General features: G+C 38.5%; 1 protein-coding gene across 4 annotated transcripts in view; it reads left to right on the top strand.

The window, feature by feature from the left end:
* zormin (spectrin and immunoglobulin domain-containing protein zormin) overlaps positions 1–26,299 on the top strand; it is a 799,654-nt gene that overhangs the window by 122,952 nt on the left and 650,403 nt on the right. For all 4 annotated transcript variants that reach the window (XM_081744925.1, XM_081744924.1, XM_081744928.1 and 1 more), the window contains exon 3: positions 12,088–12,280. In XM_081744925.1, coding sequence (XP_081601051.1) covers positions 12,088–12,280 — 193 coding nt within the window. The remainder of the gene's footprint in view (positions 1–12,087; positions 12,281–26,299) is intronic.

Below are 26,299 nucleotides of genomic sequence, written 5' to 3'. Positions count from 1 at the left end.
GAATACGGATTCCGAAAAATTTTCACCATCCCTTTTTAATACTTAAACATAGTGCTAGCAAATAAATATACTTTAAAAGAAAATAAAAATAGATTGTCATATTAATGCATGTTACTACCCGATAAAACGTTTATTTTCGTAGGTAATATCGAAGAAACTGACAGGTAAATTTTACAAAAGTATCCTTCCAATTTCTTTTGCGACAAGCCCTATGGTCCTGAGTCGTGAGGGGAAGTGGGGCACACTTCTGGTAATAGAAACCTAGAAGGCGAAAAAAGAAAAGTTCGGGAAAAAAATCCCTAGATCCTTACGTCCCTCAGATATGCTCTTACAAGAAAATATATTTTCCCTCCATTCTGCTACAGAGTAGCATGACCATTTGGAGCAGACATATTGACTATATGGACGTAGCCGTCAAGTAAATATGTAACTGCCATACACCAAAAAGTCATAAAATATGACAAAATAAAATAAATCACAGCAGTCACATGAACTGCACCACGTAAGACTATGTGTACACTCATGTCCCAAATTATTGTCGCATGTCAATAAATATGTTGTAGTAGGAATATAATTTGATACCGAATTCGCCCGGTATTTCATATAATGTTAGTATGTGTATAATCGGCAAAGACATGTATGTGGCAAATTTCATGTCAAAAGAGCAGTAAATAAGAATAATAAAACGAAAATAACTTTCTTGTCTATTTAGCAACATTATGTTTTACTCAATCTAATTTTCATATTTATAATTGTGTTACAATTAAATTTACCACAAATATACATTTCCGGATTATACACAGTGTATCAGTATTAAAAGTACCCTGCAAAATTATCATCAAATTATATTCTTACAAGACAGTTATAGATACGCGACAATCATTTTGGACATGTGTACATTTAGAAACATTAGATGTCGTTAACACTGTAATATAATGAAATCACATATTGTTAGTAGAGCAAACTTTTACTGAAATTTTGCTAAAGAGGAAGTTTTAGTATTTATTAATGCTTAATTCGTCAACTTATTAGTACCAATCCCCTATGTACACTTGGAAGCTCAGAACCATTACGGCTTTCATCTCCAATTTTTAAGACCTATTTTAGGGTGCTGATCTTCCAATATTTCCGATTGTTTTGGTGTTTTGTTTCTATAAAACATTATTTCTGTTTCAAAAATGAATAATCAGGGCAATTTTTATTGTGAAAATATATTTACTTTTCTCTTATTTATCTAAATACGTAGTATTTATGTATTGCATGTTATTTAAAATAGTATTAGTGTCCACAAACAACTCTTTTCATTTTTGTAGAGTTTTAATTGACAGAAAAAGAAAACGGATATTTAATGTTCTTTCTTCCTGCTCCCAGCTTAAACTGTTGATTGATGCCTGGGAAGCATTATTCTCTCTTTATCCAAGATCAAATCTTAAACTACATCAATCATTTCTCTTCTAAAGAACTAGGCCCAATTTTATTATGAAAGTTTACAAATGCAGTGAATGTAAAAAGTATTCATACACCTCGAAAACTGGTAACATGTAACTCACAACGGTGAACAAACACCAGTTGAACTGACAATTTGTATTTTATTTCTTCAAGTGTAGGAAACAAAACACAAAAATACACTGATGTGAAACAAATTGGGATCGTAGCAAACAAAGAAGCTAATATTCGTGCAGGAAATTCAAAAGGCATTGAAAAATAAAGAAATATAAACCAACAAAAAGTATTCATACATTTCATTTACTGTCTTTGTTTTCGTCACATTGGGCCATTTTAGTACTTCGTAAGATATCCTTTTTGCTCCTATATAATAGCTTTAATGCGTTTTTGCATTGATGTTACCAAGTCTGTCTTTGATGAGGGAATTTTCTGCCTTTCCTCTTGCAGAGCATTTTGCAAGTCTTGTTTATTTGAAATCGGTTGTTTTCTGATCTCTTTGTCAAGCTGGTTTCATAGATGGTCAATCGGATTAATGTCGGCGGATTGGGGAATGTTGGAGTCTACTTTTGCGTATTGTACTACTATGAGCAAAATAAATGACGCGTCTCTTTATTTTGAAGTTTTCTCAAAATATCTCCGTTTTCTTTATATGTTCGAAATTTTGGAAGGTTTCCCCAGCAGGAAACGTTAATAACAAACTCGTTTTTAATATTTGTGTTAGATATTAGCTTAAAATAAATAAATTAGAAACTAAAAACATTAAATCGACTGAATTTACGGGAATTACCAACTCTGCTAAAGTGGGAAATTTTCAAGAACGCGATGGAATTCTGCAGTTCAACACGAAGCAGCGACATCTATGTCATTAAGAGAAGGGGCCGCGGTGGCTCAGTGGTAGAGCGTTCACCTCTGGTGCTAGGGGTCTCGGGTTCAAACCCTGCTCCCGCCAAGTGAACTTTGTGGTGGACAAACACCGTGTGCGTGGGTTTTCTCGGGGTTCTCCCGTTTCCTCCCACTTTCTTCATTCCACCATTTCATTCATTCCTCATTATCACCGTCTCCTTTAGCCTAACCGGCATAACCGTGGGACGCAAAACTCAAAATTTCATTTCATTTCATTTCATTAAGAGAAATGTGGATTAGATCTACAAACGAAACTTTTAACGAAACATTTCTAATATGTCTTATTACGTGCATTATCTGCAAACTCCAAATATGTGAATCTATACTAAGTATTAACGTATAGATAGAGCATATAGTGGAAATTGCCTATGGAAAAGGACGAATTGGTAGCACGATCGTAATGAACGCCTACCAACAATGCTTGCATTTCAGAAAGTGACTTACGCTGGTTATGCAGACGAATTATAATTCTTCGCTTCTCTTTACTTTCACGACCTTTATGCCCCGTACTGCCGCAGCCTCCAACCATGCGATAACGTTGTTTATTTGAATGCACTGCACGCGAATGTAGAGCAAACTAGAGTGCCTTTACACTCTCGTCATTCGTTCCTGTACACGGAGAGGGAGGTATTCCTGTGAGAGTTGTAGTACTGTATGAATACTTTCAACGCATTAGACCTTTCCCTTTTCGTCTCTATAAACCTACGTCAGAATAGCATTTGTTGTTTATACTTCCCCCAAATCTTTCTTTCGGAACACCTTTTTCTAATCGCCCGGTGAGTTGGCTCTACATATCATGGAAGCGGGACAAAACTTCATTCTTTACAAAAGATATTGCCTGTATGAGTACTTTCTACACTCACTGTATATGTCGAGTTCCGAGGTTTTGAGGAGGGATATGGACCCGGTGGGCACTCCTCATGGGTACGCTCCTGGTTCTTACACTAGTTAAATTCAGCAGAGTGTTAATGAGTTTCTTACAGTTCTCATACTTCTTTACTTTTTCAATCAAAAGACCCAGTAACATTACATCTTTCAGGTCCACTGCTAATCTCCTTCAAATAACGAGCAAGGAAACCAAAACAATGATATTTTCATTTCATACTCTATAAACCCATTTATTGCTCTAAATCAACTCATTCTCATATGGAACAAGGAAGAATTGCCACAAGAGTGGAAAGAATCAATCATTGTTCCAATCCACAAGAAAGGCGACAAAACTGACTGTAATAATTATCGAGGCATTTCTCTTCTGTCAACATCCTATAAAATCCTTTCAAATATTCTATTAGCAAGATTGACCCCATACGCAGATGAAATTATTGGAGATTATCAGTGCGGATTTAAACGAAATCGATCAACTATCGACCAAGTATTTACCATTCGCCAAATACTCGAAAAAAAGTGGGAATACAATACCCCGGTACATCAACTATTTATTGACTTTAGAAAGGCGTACGACTCGGTTAGGAGAGAAACATTACACAACGTTCTTACAGAACTTCGAATACCGAGAAAGCTAATTAGAATAATTAAGATATGTTTAAATGAATCCCAAAGTAAAGTCCGGGTAGGAAAATTTTTGTCCACGAGCTTTCACGTCGGGAATGGCCTAAAACAAGGAGATGCGTTGTCGCCATTATTATTTAATTTTGTGCTGGAATACGCCATAAGGAAAATCAAATATAGCAACCAGGGCCTAGAGTTGAACGGTATTCACCAGGTTATGGCATATGCTGATGATGTAAATTTAATAGGGGATGGTAAGAGAACAATAGAAAGAAATGCAGAGATCTTATTAAACGCTTGCAGGGACATGGGTTTAGAAGTAAATTCAGAGAAAAATAAATACATGGAAGAGCGTCGGGACTATAATACGGCAAATTATGGATGCGTTAAAATATTAAATAATACTTTTGATAAAGGGGATACTATCAAATATTTAGGATCAATATTAACAGACGAAAATCATATTCACGAAGAAATTAAATGTCGACTAAAAGCAGGGAATTCGTGCTATTATTCGGTTCAAAATATCTTGTCGTCGCAAATTCTGTCGAAGAATGTGAAGCTTAAAATATATAAACCGATAATCTGTTATCGCTGATCGGGTTTGTAGGGTGTGACGTACATGTAATCATACGTAAATGAGCTATTAATTATATTCATATTCATATTCATATCGTCTTTATTGCAGAAACTTCAGAGGACATCTAAAGCATTACAATCGTCAGATCTTAAAGTTACAGATTAAAATGCATATACAATATTTACAAAAGGAAAAAATTGGATATATAATATTTACAAATATGGATACAGAAAAGAAAGAAAGAAAAAATATATAAAGATATAACTGTAATACATATCAATTGTAATTCCAATACAAAGAATAACGATCACTACACAATACAATAGATAACTACTCATACTATACATGTCTATTTATTTCTCGCATAGTTCTTCAATTTTTCACTTTAATTGCTTTGTAATTTCGTAAAACTCTTCTATATCATATATTGGATTATCTAATAAGAATGATTTGAGTTTACTTTTAAAAGTACCCACTTCGGTATCTCTCAGTGCTTTTGGGATAGAGTTGAATAATTTTGCGGACGTGCCAATAAAACTCTTTTGTGTTTTGGTATAATTGAAATACACTGCCATTATATTATCTTTGTATCTTGTGTTATATGAATGATACCTGGAATGTTCAGGGAAGTTATCTCTATTCTCTTTTACATACATTAAACATTGAAAAACAAAAATAGCAGGAAGAGTCATTATTTTGAGTAGCTTGAAACTAGGTTTGCAGTGACTACGAGAAGGAAGACTACATAACAATCTGACAGCTTTCTTTTGCAGCTTTAAAAGCTTATAAATGTTACTAGATCCACCCCAAAGAATAGTACCATATGATAGAAAGCTGTGGATTTGGGCAAAGTAAACAATTCTTAAGATTTTCAAACTAACGCAACTTCTTAATTTTCTCAATATGTATATACCCTTTGTTACGCTAGCTGCCGTGATTTCAATGTGATTATACCAGTTTAATTTTGAATCAAGTTCAAATCCCAAAAATTTAACTGTAGAATATTTTTCTGTGTAATCTAGATTGTTATATGTAACATTAAGATCTTGTATTTTACTCAGGTTTAAACACAAAAGGTTTGCAGTACACCAATCCTCAACTACGGTTGTTATATTTTGGGTTAATTGTTCTCTTTCGATAATTGATTTAGAACTTACACAGACTCCAAAGTCATCAGCGAAAAGATAGCCTTTAGCGGGAATAGTAGCTACTTTGAGAAGGTCATTGATATAAATAAGGAATAAAATGGGACCCAGAACAGATCCCTGTGGTACCCCAGAACCCACTTGTAAGTATTTGGAGTTCGAATTATGGAATTCTACTTTTTGATATCTGTCTGATAAATATGATTTTAATGTATTTTTTTTTAGATACGTACACGTTTCTTCTACCTTCTAGTTTTCTCGTTACACACAGAATACTCACTAAAAGCAATGACGCAGTGTTGCCATCTAACAATTCCCCCCTTTTGCGTCATTGCGCTAAGCTGATACAATTTTCATATTTTCTTTTACAAAAAATATCTTTTCACACACTTTTTCGATTTTTTCTTTTGTCACTCTTTTAGTTAACATGTCTGTTAGAAGCTCTTCTGATTTCACATGACATAATTTTATTTCCCCTTTTGATACCTCGTCTTTTACAAAATAATATTTTCTATTTATATGTTTTGTTCTGCTCTTTACTTCTGTTCGATTTATCCAATCTATAGTAGATTTGCTATCAGTTTCTACTGTTATAGATTCATCTATACATTCTGTCATTTCTAACTCAGTTAATAGGCTCTTTATCCATTTTAATTCACAAACACATTCACATATGGCTATAATTTCTGATTCACAAGTAGACAATGTTACAAGATTTTGTTGTCTGCTTTTCCATGTTACAATACAATTCCCAATTTTAACGAAATATCCAGAATACGATTTTGCATCTTTTGTTACATTCCAACTAGCATCTGTACAAACTATTAATTTTCCGTTTCCTTTGTAAAATTTTAGTGAATATTCCTGAGTTCCCTTTAAATATCTGAATACCCTTTTTACTGCTGTTAAATGCACTTCTCTTGGATCATTATTATATCGAGATAAATAGCTTACATAAAATGAAATATCTGGTCTCGTTGCTACTCCATATACATTGTTTTATTTACCCTTTTTGAATTCTCATATTGGTCTAAATCTTGACGACAATCACCTGGAGATTTTATTGGATTACAGTCTTGTAACTCGAATTTTCTTAGTATCTTCTTAATATAACTCTTTTGTGATAATTCAAAACCTTCATTCACTTTGTTTATTTCTATACCTAAGAATGTATTGGAATCCTTGCATTTTTGTAAATCTATGTACCTTTGTATCTTTTGTACTACGGCATTAATATATGAAACATTTTGACATAAAATGATAAAATCATCGACATACACTCCAACATACACTATCTTATTATGTATCTTCATTTTGTATACACACGGATCACTTTGCAATCTTTGAAAACCTACTTCTGACATGACTTTGTTCAATTCATCATTCCAACAAACACCGGACTCAGGTAGTCCATATATACTTTTGTTTAATTTACATACCTTATCATCAGGGCCCGGATCTTGTTGACCTATAATTTTCTAAAAAGTGACCCATAAAATGACACTAAAATTCCTGTAAAATGCCCCTAAAATTCACAAAAATTGACCTTAAAACTTGCGTTTTATAAAAACGTTTATTTCGTTAAACACTGACATTTTTAAAAATATCTATTAGATTTTAATTAACGTTTCTCACTCATATTCACAAAGTTTTGTTTCAGTTAGTTGCAGTCCATTGATCATTTATGTCCATTGATCAGTCCATTGTACGGCATTGTACGTACTGAAAGCGTCAATTCACTTCCGAGTTGAAACTAGGAAGCACTCTTAAACTATAAAAGTTCGCAAGAGAATAATATATAAACACCCTGTTTAAAGTCTTTGTACGCCTTCTAATCCATTTTTAGTTATTCACGTGATCACATCCTTTGTGCTCAACAACCCAAAACTGTGTTTGGCCAACTACCAATACCCACCTTTTGTCAACCCGCTACAGCTTTGCTTTCATTAACTTGTTAAGAATGCAGTTTTTCCACTCATAATCAGGAAGCATGAAAAGAGATGATTTAACTTCGTCTTTTTCACATCCGTAAACAGTGTTCATTTTAAGATTTCCTTATGTTGAAGAAAAAGAATAAAAAGGTCATAAGTGACCTTAAAATAGTGAAAAATGGCCTGAAACTTCAAAACGGCAAAAAGTGACTAAAAGTTGGCCCTAAAAAAATATAATTTTAGAACCTAAAGTTGATGAATAACGTTTTTATTTGAACTTGCCTTGTCCTATGCGTAACAGAAAAAAGTTGACTTGTGAACAAAATCCGGGCCCTGCTTATCATTATCGTCTGGACAGACGAACCCTTTTGGTTGTTCCATGTATATGTCCTCTTTTAAATTTCCGTATAAATACGCAGTCTTTACGTCATACTTCTTAATTACTATTTCTCGTTTTGCTGCCAAAGTTATTAACGATCTTAGTGATTCTAACTTCATCACTGGAGCAAATGAGTTTTGGTAGTCTATACCTTGCTTCTGATTACAACCTACTGCTACTAACCTTGCCTTTCTCCTCTGTAATGTACCATCTGGATTTTCTTTTATATTAAATATCCATTTACTTCTTACTATCTTCATTCCAGGTTGACGTGGAACTAAAGACCATACATTATGCGATTTCAACGATTCCATCTCTTCTTTCATAGCTTTTCTCCATTGAGCACTGTTTTCGTCATTCATGGCTTCTTCATACGTTCTGGGAACATCTTGAACTATGGAGTTATCTTGGTCTGTATTTTTTAATCTGTCAGATCTTCTTACTCCTTGTGCTATCAACTCCTCTTCATTTCTTTTTAAATTTTCAAGATGTCTTGCTCTTAATATCTGTCGTGTATCTCCCTTCTTTCTACCTGGTTTCTTATGTTGCCTTTGTACACCATTACTTGAATGTTCGGTTTCTTCATCCTCTACTCGCGTGTCCGATTCTTCTATGGATGTTACTTCTTGGTTTCTTCCATCTTGTTCATCTTCAGTAATGATTGTGTCTTCATTAGTAATGGGTCCCTCTGGCCTACTTGTTTCTAACAAGATATACCTATCTTCATCCTTTCGCGTTTCATCTGGCTTGTCTTCTAATAAAGATTCACCACTTACCTTTTCATCAAATATTACACTTCTTGCTTCATTTATCTCACGCTTGACTGGATTATATAACCTATAAGCTATCCTATTCCTAGAATAACCAACAAATATCACCTTTTCTGCCCTATTCTCTAGTTTTGCCCTTTTTTGTTTTGAGATGAACTTATATGCAACACACCCAAATGTTCTGAAATGTTTTACCGTTGGTTTCTTACCACTCCATTTCTCTATAGGAGTTTTATTCCCCTTATCTTTATTAGGAATACAGTTCTTAATATACACAGCTGTAGCTGCTGCCTCTGCCCAGAATTCTACAGGCAACCCAGAATCAATTAACACTGTTCTCACCATATCAAGTACTGATCGATTAGCTCTTTCCGCTACGCCATTACTCTGAGGACAATAAGGAACTGTTAACTGATGATTAATACCTTCTCTGACAAAATATGTACTAAATCTTTTGTTTACAAACTCTGTACCGTTGTCTGACCGTACAGCTTTGATTGTGTTGTTTGTTTCTTTCTCATACCTATTCTTAAACTTTATAAAACAATCAAATGCTTCATCCTTGGATTTTAAAAAATAAACAAACATACGTCTACTATAAGCATCAACTATTATGTACATGTATTTTGCTCCCCCTAGGGACTCCTTTTGGATAGGACCACATAAATCCATGTGGATTAGATCTAGTGGTTTCTCTACATTACTCTCATTTATAGGGTTGAAACTAGACTGTGTCATCTTACCTTTTACACACGATTCACATAATGTTAAATTTTTGTGTTCACTTTCATTAAATGTAAGGCCTTTCACCATTTCAGATCGTTTCAGCTTCAGCATGTATTCAGAATTTAAATAAACTAACCTTTTATGCCACATACTCATTTTATTTTCTGGTGTGTCAGATTGTATTATTAAACACGAATCTTCATTCTGCTTATTTTCTGTTTTAAGAACATACAAGAGATTTCTCTCCTGTGCTTCACCTACGACTTCATTATTTTTGTTGTAAATTCCAGCACCACATTTCGTTAACACCACTCGATTTCCCTGCTGCACTAAACTTCTCACTGACAATAGATTAGCACGTAAATCAGGAACAAATAACACATCACTTATTTTTATATCACATGATTCATTTGTTGCACTAATGTAACTTGATACCTGAATATCACCTTGCACTTCCGCTACCACTGATTTACCTTCCACTGCAAGTTGCACTTCATTTGTCACATTTCTTTCGTTAACCAGCCAGTCCCTTTTGTTCGTCATATGGGATGTACATCCTGAATCGATATACCATTTCATTTCTTTTTCTTCTTTGTTCCTTTCTACCGTTGTGTTGAAAGCACTATATACTACATTTTGCTTCTTCTTCGAAGTCGTATCTGATATTTGGGTTTCATCACTTAGATTATTTTTACCAAACTTCTTTTCCTTTTTATTTTCTGGATTACGCCAACATTGGTATGCTAGGTGACCAAGCTTTCCGCAAAAACTACATCTTCTTGCTTCCTTCTTTCTATTTGCTTCTTTCCGTTCTGCCTTGTACGCCTGTTCTACATGTTTTGTATTTTCCATTCTATTTTCTTCCTCTTTTAGCACTTGTTACACTTCTTCTAAACTTGCACCTCTTTGTGTTCGTAGCACCGTAGCTACCTTCTCGTATTTACTACGAATACCCCGCACTACGTGATACACAATCTCCCTTGCACCTATAGGCTGACCTAATGCTGCACACCTTGTTGCAATGTTCCTTGCTCGTAGAAAGTACGCATCAATTGTTTCTTCGGATTTCATTTGAATGCTTTTTAGTTCTAACCGGAGATCTATTATTTTATCATCAACATTACCTGTGCGTATTCTTTTTAATTCGTCCCATACTTTTTTGCATTCGTTTCGTTTATGAATAATCCTGCCTATTCCTCTGATAATGTTAAAATAATAATACTGAACGCCTCATCATTTTTACGTATCCACTCTTTGTCTTGTGTTTCGTGCACTGAGACATCTTTAAGTATAATATCACTATATAATCCTTTTGTTCTTAGTGACCACACATTGTAATTGTTCTCTGTTAAAAGTTCAATTTTGCTAATGTCACTCATTTTGTGCACTTTTTTTTTTAACATGTAAAATCACTTACCCACACAGAAACCACGCTCTACTACCATAATCATGCCTGTTGTTTTGTATGGTTGCGAAACATGGTCGCTTACTCTGAGGGAAGAACATAGACTGAAAGTATTTAAGAATAGGATCCTGAGAAGAATATTCGGACCCAGGAGGAACGGGAATGGGGAGTGGCGGAAACTTCATACCGAGGAACTACATAATTTATACGGTTTACCCAACATTGTTAGGGTCGTCAAGTCTAGGAGGCTCAGGTGAGCAGGTCATGTAGCTAGAATGGAAGAAAGTAGAAACGCTTTCAAAGTCTTTTATGGAAGACCCATCGGAAAACGACTATTAGGAAGACCTAGGCGCAGATGGGAGGACAATATTAAGATGGATCTCGCAGAGATAGGAATACAAAGTAGAAACTGGATGCAATTAGCTAAGGATAGAAGTCAGTGGAGAGCTTTCGTAACGCGGCATTGAACCTCCGGGTTCCATAGGCCATAGAGTTAGTTTAGTTACTTATTGCTATTTGAAGTATCTTTCGCCACATCTCGTTTTTCACCTCCTGATGATAGTTAACTTTCGTCAATTATGTCCTAACCTTTTAATCTTTCACAATACGTCAATGCACTAAATAATACAGAGGTTGCAATCGCTCAGTAGAATTCTCTGCACAATACGGTAATAATAAAAGATTTTTTGCTACAAGATATATTCCGAAATATGCTTCCGTGTCAAGCAGGTGTTAGACTCGCTAGTACTGAGAGAATTTCAGTATTTCTAGCAAGTTATCAAGGGTATAATGAAAGGTATACGGAAGTATAGTATACATTGTACACTCACTTAATATTTTTATTAGAGATGGCCAATTCCGGAATTTTTACTTTCCAGAATCGGAAAAGTAAAATCAGAAAAATTCCGGAATTTTTCCGAAATCCGGAAAGTGAAATTTCGGATTCCGGAAAATTTTCGCCATCTCTAATTGTTATAGATCAGCACACATTTCGCATACCTCTGTATAAACCGTATTAGTGTATCGCATATAAACTGTATCATTGCATGTTTCTCGATAGTTTCTTTTTCTGTTTAGCAGCTAGAACACTAATTACTGAATTAATCTACAGTTTACTGTTGATTTTCAAAATAAAAGAAAATCAAAACTGTTATCGAAAACGATCGCCCTTTTGCTTATTAACATAAGTGCGTGATACCATGGAAAGTGCATTATTGTACCCAAAATGTGTAAAACTATTTTGTTTGCATCTGATTTTATAAATACTATACTTAGCCCTAACTTCCTTTTCAGTTTGGAAACTCGACGCAGTGGCTTAGCAGTTGTAGTAGACGCACATCGAGGTGCTTGGCGTCTTGTAAGAACATGCAGCCGACAGGTAGAGTTGGCCTTGGGAACAGCTGTGGGTACTTTAATTGTCGTAAGGCCTGATGTATTCTGGGACAAGCAGAGAGTTGACTGTACAAGAAGCCACAAAGAAGGACAGGTAGGTATTTAATGTTTCAAACTGATCACTTTTAATGCAGACATTTCAAAGTCTACTGATGAGCAATTTGTTCTACTAGCTTAAACCTTGTTTCCAAAAATCGAAAAGATCTCGGGAAGATGTAGAAAAAAATTAAACTTATTTTCACAAATTGCTATTGAGTATTTAGTAATCTGATGCCATCCAATATTCAAAAAAAAAATGTTGGTGTGACATACAGTAATTGTTTTATTGTCACTCTAGCTGTCAACGCAGGAGCAAAATCTGCGAAAGGATGAATTTTAAACATTCTTCTATTTAGCAATGTGTGCATATTTATAATAGTTCTTGTTTTATGATCTCACTCAGTGGGGGGCACAAGGGCCGATCGGGGCGATGCCAGTAAGAAGAGGAAACTTCCTTATTTTATATATAAATAAAACCCATCCCAGAGTTTGGAGCTCTTAAAAGCAGCTCTAAGTAGCAGTATTATAACCCACCGCCCCGCCCCCCCAGAAGTCCGTTCTGGATCCGCCCCTGGGGACACGATGGCTCAATGGTAGAGCGCTTACCTCTGGTGACCTTGGATCGAACCCCGACCAAGTAAGTTTGTGGTGAACAACCTCGTGTCCGGGGGTTTCCTCGGGGTACTCGTGTTTCCTCCCTCTTTCTCACACCACCAATTTTCCATCAATATTCACTTACTTTAGCCGTGTCCCTAAGCGTAAAACGGTATAATTGTGGGACGTTAAACTGAAAGATTTCATTTCATCACCTGATTCATAATGAACGGAACGATGTATTGTTTGTTACCGGACTTAGCTTCCGAAATGCAACTTTTAAGATTAGTGAAGGTAGGAACGTAGTCGTTTTACTAAAATTGTATTGTTTCATGTAAAAATAATTTCACGTGTAATTACGTAATATCATTATTATTAATTGCACTACAGATTGTTTGGTACAAAATGATAATACATAAAACAATTAGAAATTCAGCTGATTAAATTTCTTTAAAGCATTACTTGTCAGAGCTAGGAAGAAGGAAAATCTGTCTTCTACGCAACAGAACTAAAATAAGACTTCATCAAGTTACGTTATGCGAAGGGCCATTAACGTTTTTTTTTTTAATATTTTTGAGTCCTAGATATGTAAAACTATTTCCTGTTAAAGGAACATGAGAGTGTAATTATTACCAGTGGCGGATCTAGAATTGGGGTGCAGCCAGAACCCAGACTATGATAGGCACTGTCGTCTCAGACATGTAAAATTTGGAGGGGGGGGGGGCATCAAAGAAAGCGATTTAAATGGAACTACCTAGCACAACCTGCTTATTATTTTCGTTTCCATTTGTTACCTTTCTGCTTACTTTCATGCATCTCCTAAGGTATATCAAGAACTCTAATCGTTTCACAGCTTGAATATTATATTCCAAATAAATATTAGTATTATATGTTATGCTGTCGTTAGTAAATAAATTAAATTAGAATCAAATATTGAATATTTTGTACTTCAAAATATTGGGGGGACGCGTCCCCCTCATCCCCCCGCCAGAAACGCCCATGATTGATAGATATATCATGAGTTTATTATAAACTTTCAAAAATATGTAAATAACAGTTTAAATTATTTTTGTCATTCAAAAAACTGGGGGGACCTAGGCCTCCCAGCCCCGGGCTATATCCGCCACTGATTATTATCTCTAAATTAGTTGGTCTACTATTCAATATCCAGAGCAAAGTTATCGGTTTTCGTCTTTAAAATTATCGTATGTTACAAAAAATTACCGTATATTCGTTATACAGTGATAATGGTTGACACATGCATAATAATAGCAATAATATATACCAAACTTATCTATAATCTTGTTTCAAATCCCCAAATCAGCGTCACTGTCCTCGCCTTTTTTTTAAAAAAATCGTTATTAACACTACTCTGAACAAACTATAAATCCTGAGACGAATATTGGGACCCAAGAGGAACGGGAATGGGGAATGGCGGAAACTTCATAACGAAAATGAAAATGAAATCTGTAAATTTTACGTCCCACGGTTATGCCGGTTAGACTAAAGAAGACGGTGATGATGAGTAATGAATGAAATGGTGGAATGAAGAAAGTGGGAGGAAACGGAAGAACCCCGAGGAAACCCACGCACACGGTGTACTTCATAACGAGGAACTGCATTATTTATATGGTCTACCCAACATTGTTAGGGTCATCAAGTCTAGGAGGTTCAGGTGGGCAGGTTGTGTAGTTAGCATTGAAGAAAGTATGAACGCTTTCAAAGTCTTGACTGGAAGACCAATCGGAAAACGACCATTAGGTAGAACTAGGCGCAGATGGGAGGACAATATCAAGGTGGATATCTCATAAATAAGAATACAAAGTAGAAACTGTATCCAGTTGGCTAAGGATAGAAGTCAGTGTAGAGCTTTTGTGAACGCGGCATTGAGCCTCCGGATTTCATAGGCCATAGAGTGAGTGAGTGAGTGAGTTAAATTTTTAATCCGGAGCCTTGTGCTTTGTCAATGGGTATGTAGAATGACGCGTTTCCCATTAGCCCACGCTGGTTCTTCTGTGAGGGTGTGCCTAAGGGATTGCTAGGGGGAATAGCATTAGTTCTTATCATGAACGCCTTGGTTTAGTGATGCGGCGACCACGCTGTGCTTTCATTCGTAAATTTTACCAAATCACTTTATATATAGGGTAAAGGCACCGAATATGGAATACTTTTTTTCTTCTTTATTTCTCCAGAATAAAAATAATATACATCATAATGCTTGTGGAACATTAGCCAAACAAAATACAAGTATGAAAGTTTGTTCCACATTATTGTTTCTTTTTAACAATATTACAAAATTGAAAGAGACTCAATTTCCCATATTAGGCACACCCCGCTCCTAATGTGGAACACTACCTATTCTTAAAATGTAATACTAGAACAAAATATGTGAGTCTGCCCTCAATGGAATTGGGATAATGCGAGCATGGACGTCATCCAATTTGACTGGACTTATTTATTATTAGGCCTGTGTTTGTAAATTGATGTAATAAGCTGTAATAACTACTCATTTTAACTTTCGCCTTCGACGCGAGCGGTCCCGGGTTCGATTCCCGGTGGAGACACTCGGTTGGAAAAGTGCAAAACGCTTTTTTCCTGAGTTTTCCTCATTCACACCAGGCAGATGCCGGGGTGGTACCTAACATGTAGGTCCCAGGCCGCTTCGTTCCTTCCCTTTCCCCGTATAGTGTACTCGCCAAGGAACGTTATTCCTCAAAAACGGGCTAAATGGCCATAGATGCCGAAAGCCCAGAAATCTAAATCCTAGATCCCTTATTTCAAATTTTTGAATAGCTATAGTTTCTTTTGCCTTGGAATAAGCATGTTTACTAGATACAACCAACAATAAAAATAAGAAAATGAAATATGCGGGGAAGCAAACCACGTGCGACAAATAAAGTAAAAAGAGAAACTACTCTATATAAAAGATGATGTTCAAACATACTGGATTAGCTTGTCTTAAGGCGTCCAAATTTTGAGTCCAGTTTTACTTTGCAAAACAATGGCCACAACATATATTTCTCCATCTTTCATGGTACACTTCTTTTTTTCCTCTTTGACAGTGAAATTCATATGCTTAACCCCACTTGTGAAGTTCATTACTAAAATGTTTTAAGTGCTACCAATTCTAAGATTGTTTAAGTGAAAAATGTTTTCAAATAGCTTGAATATCTCCAGAGATCTAGTGGTTTCAGTACTTTAAGTCGAGGGCAGACTTAGTTTTTTTTTTTTTTTTTTTTTGCACAAAACCCCCAAATTTCGAATGGCTCCTTCACGAGTCCCCTTTGAGCTAGAACTGTAAAATTTTACAAGTGTGTTATGTTTGGGTACCACAACTTTTCTACATAATTTGAAGATCTAAAACATAACAGCCATCTTGATTTATTGATTTCATATGGAACGGCCCGTTTGTGTTCCATTGTGCGTGTTTTACAAAATCTGTTGCTTGGAAGCAGTTTAGAAATCTTCTTTTTTCCGCCTTGCTTTTAGCCACATTATTGTGATTTAGGTGATATACAGTCACTTTTGTGTTGTTCTTTTCAGAGACAGTGAGACTGTCTTCTGTGGATCTGCGTTTTCTGACTCCTTCGTTTTCCTCTATCTGTTGATTGGTCGTCTACGTATAACATCTCTTTCTGTCTTTGCTTAGAAGGGCACTCTTTTTGTTTCGTGGCGTTTTCGCATTTCTTTCTATGAAGGTTGGTGTGAAAGGACAAGTTTTGCCGATAGATATCACTACAGTCTTCGTCTCTCTTCCATGTATTTTTTACCTTTCACGAAAATGTACAATTTCTCTTACAAGTTACAAATTTCAGACTTCAGATTTTTAGAGAAGGAACTGCATAACATATTAAAGGGAACAATCCGTCTCGATTTTTTTATTTAGAATTTTCTTAATTGTTGAAACAGTTCCATTGTTAAAGGTTTGGATATCCATTTCAACAATCAAGCCATTTCAATAATGAAGAAAATTTTGGCAAAACATGTACCTTTAAAACAACGTTAATTCCTGTGTGTGCCTAAAAAAAGGCTTTAACACTCTCTCTTTCATTAAAGTAATTTACATGGTGTGTAGGTGTTTATCTTACGAGGGAACCTATCCAAGTGCAACTATGGTCGTTGGATACCTTGTCCCAAAAGAACATAACACGAAAAGTGACATCCTCGATCGCAACCGTTGCAGAGATATAAGCGTGAAAAGTTAGAAATTGAGCTCCATACTATACATTACAAAGTCAACTTGATTTCCTTTTCTCTGATCGGTGAATGCTTCTGGTTGGCCGTTCCCTTCTGTGTGTGTGGTTCTTTCTGATGGTCTCTTCGCTTCTTTTCGAGTGTTTGCTTCTGATTGGTTTCCCGGCTCCTCCATTGGCGCGGGGTTCGGTGGTTTTTGGGGCGTTGCAGCTTTCTCCCTACTGGTCCTTGAAAGGGCTGCAACCTTCCTAGGAGTCTTCCTCTTCTTCAGTGGGATATCTTCCTTCGTCTCCCCAGTTATGTACAGCTTCCTTATGTTCTAGTGAACTTCGGTGAACATAGTATGCTTCGGAGCCGAGGGCGGTACAGGAAAGCTTCCGTACACAGTATTTGGTCAGGAAAGCTTCCTTGGTGGATATGTCGTCAAAGTGAATGATGATAGACTTCTTGTTTCGTGCTACGGTAACTTCAGTACGCTCAAGCCTTTACCTGCCCATTCTCTCCCTTAGCATAACTTTTAGCGTTGTGATGTGAGTTGTGTATTCATGTACTACATTGGGTATAGCCAACCTGAGGGCTGCTCCGTATTGCGCTTGTCGGCGTGCGTCCATCGGCATCTCTTCAGCATACTGAGTGCTTTTAGGGTCTTGGGTGCTCTTCTCTGCGTGCGGTTGCGTGTTCTTTTTATTTCTTCGTTTCACCATAGTGAGGATGACTGGGTGATTTGTTCGTTACGTGACCCTAAAAAGAGCCGGAAATGCGGATTTATGATACGAAGAAGGGATCGCTTTTGCTCTACTTGAGAGTTCTTGTCTCTATGCGATTTAAAACGAAAAACTCTGAGTCCCCGTCACCCGACTGTCGGCAAAGCCTGTTCAGCCTATACGGCCAGAGCAAATCTTTGGGGTCCAGCCGAGAGAGAAACAACGAATGTCTCTCCTAAGTGTAATAGTGTTGTGATCTTCAGTTTTATTTGCGTAACAAACCACTGGTCAGCCTATCTCAATTGCCGACTTCTGGTTGGCTGAGGATGCTTGCTCCTGATTAGCTATTGTTGTGACTACGTGAAGTGTCTTCGAATGTCTTTTTTGTTCCTGAAAAGGGCCGACCAGATACGACTGAGTTGAAACCCATTGTCTCTGCTGAGACTGTTCCTTTCACGCGATAGCTATGACTTTCTTCTATGACTAGTGTGTGTTTAGTGTGAACACGTGTTTAGTGGGTGGCTCGCGGGTGTGTATAGTGTGAACAGTCCTGTAGTTAACACCGCAAGGTATCAGGGACTGTACTGTTGTTGTGTAGGTGCATGTGTTTTTGTTTTATGTGGATTTGTCCCTATCTCAGCAGTCCCGTTGGGATAGATTAGTTCCACGCACTGCCCGGCTGTCGGCAAAGCCTGTACATACAAGAGCTCCTACTCTAAGCTCGGAAACTCAAGAGGGCCAGGGCAACGAATGGTCTTAACCTCTCCTTCCGGTGCGTAAGGCGTCGACACTGTCGGGGAGGGAAGAAATATATTTAGCCCTGGCTCTAAAAAGAGCCGGATAGACCCGTTCTGAGAAGAACAGATCGATCCAAGTCACGCCAGAGGTCGGTGGCCCTAATAAGAGCCAGACAAGTACTGTTCATCAGAACACAGTTGCCCTAGTCAGGTGTCAGAACCAGTCTTGGATGGCCCTGAAAAGAGCCTGTTTGTTGTCTTGGTCTTTCACAGTTAGCATAACAGAATGTGGCTTAATCACACGGTGTTAATTATAACTATCTCTTATTCAACGCGGGTTATCCGAACACTGGCATTCCAAAGACTCGTATTTGGTCCTGTGCTGATTCTTCTGAAACTGCGCGTGAACACTGCTTGCCTTTATTAATCCGAGTAAAGTTGCTTACGCCTGTCTCTCTGGTCGATGCGATCTGATGAGACCGGAGCTGTGGGCATGTATATATGGTGACTATTTAGGGGCGGGGCTATGAATGGGTGCTTGTGATTGGCTGAAGGAATTGCTGACTTCTGGTTGGCTGAGGATGCTTGCTCCTGATTAGCTATTGTTGTGACTACGTGAAGTGTCTTCGAATGTCTTTTTTGTTCCTGAAAAGGGCCGACCAGATACGACTGAGTTGAAACCCATTGTCTCTACTGAGACTGTTCCTTTCACGTGATAGCTATGACTTTCTTCTAGAGGGTGTACGGGAAATAGGGACGAATATTAAAGTGCTATAAAACTAATATATTGAAAAAAATTATAAACACATGGAGTAACTTCTTCCATTTATGTATACATACACGTTAGGTAATTTTCTCACATTGATGTCTGAAAAATTGTATCCGGCATATGACCACCCAAGGCTGTACGGCAATGAGCAATGCGTTCATTGAAATTTCCGATGACGCTTTCACAAACATCTGGTGTGATGCCATTAATAACCCCTTTAATTTCATCCTTCAGTTGTTGTGTAGTACGTGATTTGTTCACGTAGACTTTAGATGTCACAAATCCCCACAAAAAAAAGTCTCGAGCGGTAAGATCGCATGATCTGGCAGGTCATTCCTGATTTCGTCGCAAAGAGATAGTTTTTTGAGGAAACTTTTCATTCAGCAGACCAATTGTTTCACGGGATGTGACAGGTTGCACCATCTTGCTGAAAACAAAAATCGCCATTTTCAATTTCCACTTCATCCAAAACTAGGAAAAAACAATCTGAAAGCATGTGTCTGTAACGGTCGCCGTTCACAGTGACACCAAACCCTTCACCGTCTTCAAAAAAGTACGGGCCAATCACTCCTCCTGCCCAGAACCCACACCACACAGTCGTGATTTTAGGATACATCTGTTCTTCCACAGTCACTTGCGGATTTATCTGTACCCCAAATTCTGCAGTTCTGCTTATTGACGTATCCACTGAGATGAGTATGTGCCTCATTTGAGAAAATTATTCTTGTTACGTTCTCGTTCTCCGCTTGTCGAGCCAATACACATTGAGCAAATCGATGTCTCTTTCCATGATCTGTAGGCTTCAACTCTTGTGTAAGTTGAATCTTGTTCCTTCTGTATAGTTTTTAAGTGGTTCGTGGATGCAGTAGCCCCTCTCTGGTATTAGTTGGTTGCGCTTCTCATCCGGCAGTACTGTAGTGGGTTGGTCTTGGTTTGATAGTTTTGATGTGTTTAGTGGGTGGCTCGCGGGTGTGTATAGTGTGAACAGTCCTGTAGTTAACACCGCAAGGTATCAGGGACTGTACTGTTGTTGTGTAGGTGCATGTGTTTTTGTTTTATGTGGATTTGTCCCTATCTCAGCAGTCCCGTTGGGATAGATTAGTTCCACGCACTGCCCGGCTGTCGGCAAAGCCTGTACATACAAGAGCTCCTACTCTAAGCTCGGAAACTCAAGAGGGCCAGGGCAACGAATGGTCTTAACCTCTCCTTCCGGTGCGTAAGGCGTCGACACTGTCGGGGAGGGAAGAAATATATTTAGCCCTGGCTCTAAAAAGAGCCGGATAGACCCGTTCTGAGAAGAACAGATCGATCCAAGTCACGCCAGAGGTCGGTGGCCCTAATAAGAGCCAGACAAGTACTGTTCATCAGAACACAGTTCCCCTAGTCAGGTGTCAGAACCAGTCTTGGATGGCCCTGAAAAGAGCCTGTTTGTTGTCTTGGTCTTTCACAGTTAGCATAACAGAATGTGGCTTAATCACACGGTGTTAATTATAACTATCTCTTATTCAACGCGGGTTATCCGAACACTGGCATTCCAAAGACTCGTATTTGGTCCTGTGCTGATTCTTCTGAAACTGCGCGTGAACACTGCTTGCCTTTATTAATCCGAGTAAAGTTGCTTACGCCTGTCTCTCTGGTCGATGCGATCTGATGAGACCGGAGCTGTGGGCATGTATATATGGTGACTATTTAGGGGCGGGGCTATGAATGGGTGCTTGTGATTGGCTGAAGGAATTGCTGACTTCTGGTTGGCTGAGGATGCTTGCTCCTGATTAGCTATTGTTGTGACTACGTGAAGTGTCTTCGAATGTCTTTTTTGTTCCTGAAAAGGGCCGACCAGATACGACTGAGTTGAAACCCATTGTCTCTACTGAGACTGTTCCTTTCACGCGATAGCTATGACTTTCTTCTAGAGGGTGTACGGGAAATAGGGACGAATATTAAAGTGCTATAAAACTAATATATTGAAAAAAATTATAAACACATGGAGTAACTTCTTCCATTTATGTATACATACACGTTAGGTAATTTTCTCACATTGATGTCTGAAAAATTGTATCCGGCATATGACCACCCAAGGCTGTACGGCAATGAGCAATGCGTTCATTGAAATTTCCGATGACGCTTTCACAAACATCTGGTGTGATGCCATTAATAACCCCTTTAATTTCATCCTTCAGTTGTTGTGTAGTACGTGATTTGTTCACGTAGACTTTAGATGTCACAAATCCCCACGCATGATCTGGCAGGTCATTCCTGATTTCGTCGCAAAGAGATAGTTTTTTGAGGAAACTTTTCATTCAGCAGACCAATTGTTTCACGGGATGTGACAGGTTGCACCATCTTGCTGAAAACAAAAATCGCCATTTTCAATTTCCACTTCATCCAAAACTAGGAAAAAACAATCTGAAAGCATGTGTCTGTAACGGTCGCCGTTCACAGTGACACCAAACCCTTCACCGTCTTCAAAAAAGTACGGGCCAATCACTCCTCCTGCCCAGAACCCACACCACACAGTCGTGATTTTAGGATACATCTGTTCTTCCACAGTCACTTGCGGATTTATCTGTACCCCAAATTCTGCAGTTCTGCTTATTGACGTATCCACTGAGATGAGTATGTGCCTCATTTGAGAAAATTATTCTTGTTACGTTCTCGTTCTCCGCTTGTCGAGCCAATACACATTGAGCAAATCGATGTCTCTTTCCATGATCTGTAGGCTTCAACTCTTGTGTAAGTTGAATCTTGTTCCTTCTGTATAGTTTTTAAGTGGTTCGTGGATGCAGTAGCCCCTCTCTGGTATTAGTTGGTTGCGCTTCTCATCCGGCAGTACTGTAGTGGGTTGGTCTTGGTTTGATAGTTTTGATGTGTTTAGTGGGTGGCTCGCGGGTGTGTATAGTGTGAACAGTCCTGTAGTTAACACCGCAAGGTATCAGGGACTGTACTGTTGTTGTGTAGGTGCATGTGTTTTTGTTTTATGTGGATTTGTCCCTATCTCAGCAGTCCCGTTGGGATAGATTAGTTCCACTCGGCATTCCAAAGACTCGTATTTGGTCCTGTGCTGATTCTTCTGAAACTGCGCGTGAACACTGCTTGCCTTTATTAATCCGAGTAAAGTTGCTTACGCCTGTCTCTCTGGTCGATGCGATCTGATGAGACCGGAGCTGTGGGCATGTATATATGGTGACTATTTAGGGGCGGGGCTATGAATGGGTGCTTGTGATTGGCTGAAGGAATTGCTGACTTCTGGTTGGCTGAGGATGCTTGCTCCTGATTAGCTATTGTTGTGACTACGTGAAGTGTCTTCGAATGTCTTTTTTGTTCCTGAAAAGGGCCGACCAGATACGACTGAGTTGAAACCCATTGTCTCTACTGAGACTGTTCCTTTCACGCGATAGCTATGACTTTCTTCTAGAGGGTGTACGGGAAATAGGGACGAATATTAAAGTGCTATAAAACTAATATATTGAAAAAAATTATAAACACATGGAGTAACTTCTTCCATTTATGTATACATACACGTTAGGTAATTTTCTCACATTGATGTCTGAAAAATTGTATCCGGCATATGACCACCCAAGGCTGTACGGCAATGAGCAATGCGTTCATTGAAATTTCCGATGACGCTTTCACAAACATCTGGTGTGATGCCATTAATAACCCCTTTAATTTCATCCTTCAGTTGTTGTGTAGTACGTGATTTGTTCACGTAGACTTTAGATGTCACAAATCCCCACAAAAAAAAGTCTCGAGGGGTAAGATCGCATGATCTGGCAGGTCATTCCTGATTTCGTCGCAAAGAGATAGTTTTTTGAGGAAACTTTTCATTCAGCAGACCAATTGTTTCACGGGATGTGACAGGTTGCACCATCTTGCTGAAAACAAAAATCGCCATTTTCAATTTCCACTTCATCCAAAACTAGGAAAAAACAATCTGAAAGCATGTGTCTGTAACGGTCGCCGTTCACAGTGACACCAAACCCTTCACCGTCTTCAAAAAAGTACGGGCCAACCACTCCTCCTGCCCAGAACCCACACCACACAGTCGTGATTTTAGGATACATCTGTTCTTCCACAGTCACTTGCGGATTTATCTGTACCCCAAATTCTGCAGTTCTGCTTATTGACGTATCCACTGAGATGAGTATGTGCCTCATTTGAGAAAATTATTCTTGTTACGTTCTCGTTCTCCGCTTGTCGAGCCAATACACATTGAGCAAATCGATGTCTCTTTCCATGATCTGTAGGCTTCAACTCTTGTGTAAGTTGAATCTTGTTCCTTCTGTATAGTTTTTAAGTGGTTCGTGGATGCAGTAGCCCCTCTCTGGTATTAGTTGGTTGCGCTTCTCATCCGGCAGTACTGTAGTGGGTTGGTCTTGGTTTGATAGTTTTGATGTGTTTAGTGGGTGGCTCGCGGGTGTGTATAGTGTGAACAGTCCTGTAGTTAACACCGCAAGGTATCAGGGACTGTACTGTTGTTGTGTAGGTGCATGTGTTTTTGTTTTATGTGGATTTGTCCCTATCTCAGCAGTCCCGTTGGGATAGATTAGTTCCACTCGGCATTCCAAAGACTCGTATTTGGTCCTGTGCTGATTCTTCTGAAACTGCGCGTGAACACTGCTTGCCTTTATTAATCCGAGTAAAGTTGCTTACGCCTGTCTCTCTGGTCGATGCGATCTGATGAGACCGGAGCTGTGGGCATGTATATATGGTGACTATTTAGGGGCGGGGCTATGAATGGGTGCTTGTGATTGGCTGAAGGAATTGCTGACTTCTGGTTGGCTGAGGATGCTTGCTCCTGATTAGCTATTGTTGTGACTACGTGAAGTGTCTTCGAATGTCTTTTTTGTTCCTGAAAAGGGCCGACCAGATACGACTGAGTTGAAACCCATTGTCTCTACTGAGACTGTTCCTTTCACGCGATAGCTATGACTTTCTTCTAGAGGGTGTACGGGAAATAGGGACGAATATTAAAGTGCTATAAAACTAATATATTGAAAAAAATTATAAACACATGGAGTAACTTCTTCCATTTATGTATACATACACGTTAGGTAATTTTCTCACATTGATGTCTGAAAAATTGTATCCGGCATATGACCACCCAAGGCTGTACGGCAATGAGCAATGCGTTCATTGAAATTTCCGATGACGCTTTCACAAACATCTGGTGTGATGCCATTAATAACCCCTTTAATTTCATCCTTCAGTTGTTGTGTAGTACGTGATTTGTTCATGTAGACTTTAGATGTCACAAATCCCCACAAAAAAAAGTCTCGAGGGGTAAGATCGCATGATCTGGCAGGTCATTCCTGATTTCGTCGCAAAGAGATAGTTTTTTGAGGAAACTTTTCATTCAGCAGACCAATTGTTTCACGGGATGTGACAGGTTGCACCATCTTGCTGAAAACAAAAATCGCCATTTTCAATTTCCACTTCATCCAAAACTAGGAAAAAACAATCTGAAAGCATGTGTCTGTAACGGTCGCCGTTCACAGTGACACCAAACCCTTCACCGTCTTCAAAAAAGTACGGGCCAATCACTCCTCCTGCCCAGAACCCACACCACACAGTCGTGATTTTAGGATACATCTGTTCTTCCACAGTCACTTGCGGATTTATCTGTACCCCAAATTCTGCAGTTCTGCTTATTGACGTATCCACTGAGATGAGTATGTGCCTCATTTGAGAAAATTATTCTTGTTACGTTCTCGTTCTCCGCTTGTCGAGCCAATACACATTGAGCAAATCGATGTCTCTTTCCATGATCTGTAGGCTTCAACTCTTGTGTAAGTTGAATCTTGTTCCTTCTGTATAGTTTTTAAGTGGTTCGTGGATGCAGTAGCCCCTCTCTGGTATTAGTTGGTTGCGCTTCTCATCCGGCAGTACTGTAGTGGGTTGGTCTTGGTTTGATAGTTTTGATGTGTTTAGTGGGTGGCTCGCGGGTGTGTATAGTGTGAACAGTCCTGTAGTTAACACCGCAAGGTATCAGGGACTGTACTGTTGTTGTGTAGGTGCATGTGTTTTTGTTTTATGTGGATTTGTCCCTATCTCAGCAGTCCCGTTGGGATAGATTAGTTCCACTCGGCATTCCAAAGACTCGTATTTGGTCCTGTGCTGATTCTTCTGAAACTGCGCGTGAACACTACTTGCCTTTATTAATCCGAGTAAAGTTGCTTACGCCTGTCTCTCTGGTCGATGCGATCTGATGAGACCGGAGCTGTGGGCATGTATATATGGTGACTATTTAGGGGCGGGGCTATGAATGGGTGCTTGTGATTGGCTGAAGGAATTGCTGACTTCTGGTTGGCTGAGGATGCTTGCTCCTGATTAGCTATTGTTGTGACTACGTGAAGTGTCTTCGAATGTCTTTTTTGTTCCTGAAAAGGGCCGACCAGATACGACTGAGTTGAAACCCATTGTCTCTACTGAGACTGTTCCTTTCACGCGATAGCTATGACTTTCTTCTAGAGGGTGTACGGGAAATAGGGACGAATATTAAAGTGCTATAAAACTAATATATTGAAAAAAATTATAAACACATGGAGTAACTTCTTCCATTTATGTATACATACACGTTAGGTAATTTTCTCACATTGATGTCTGAAAAATTGTATCCGGCATATGACCACCCAAGGCTGTACGGCAATGAGCAATGCGTTCATTGAAATTTCCGATGACGCTTTCACAAACATCTGGTGTGATGCCATTAATAACCCCTTTAATTTCATCCTTCAGTTGTTGTGTAGTACGTGATTTGTTCACGTAGACTTTAGATGTCACAAATCCCCACAAAAAAAAGTCTCGAGGGGTAAGATCGCATGATCTGGCAGGTCATTCCTGATTTCGTCGCAAAGAGATAGTTTTTTGAGGAAACTTTTCATTCAGCAGACCAATTGTTTCACGGGATGTGACAGGTTGCACCATCTTGCTGAAAACAAAAATCGCCATTTTCAATTTCCACTTCATCCAAAACTAGGAAAAAACAATCTGAAAGCATGTGTCTGTAACGGTCGCCGTTCACAGTGACACCAAACCCTTCACCGTCTTCAAAAAAGTACGGGCCAATCACTCCT

The sequence above is a fragment of the Thermobia domestica genome, chromosome 17, assembly GCF_964235325.1.
Source record: "Thermobia domestica chromosome 17, izTheDome1.hap1.1, whole genome shotgun sequence".
Classification (NCBI taxonomy): Eukaryota; Metazoa; Arthropoda; class Insecta; order Zygentoma; family Lepismatidae; genus Thermobia; species Thermobia domestica.
This window is presented reverse-complemented; position numbering and strand designations above follow the sequence as displayed.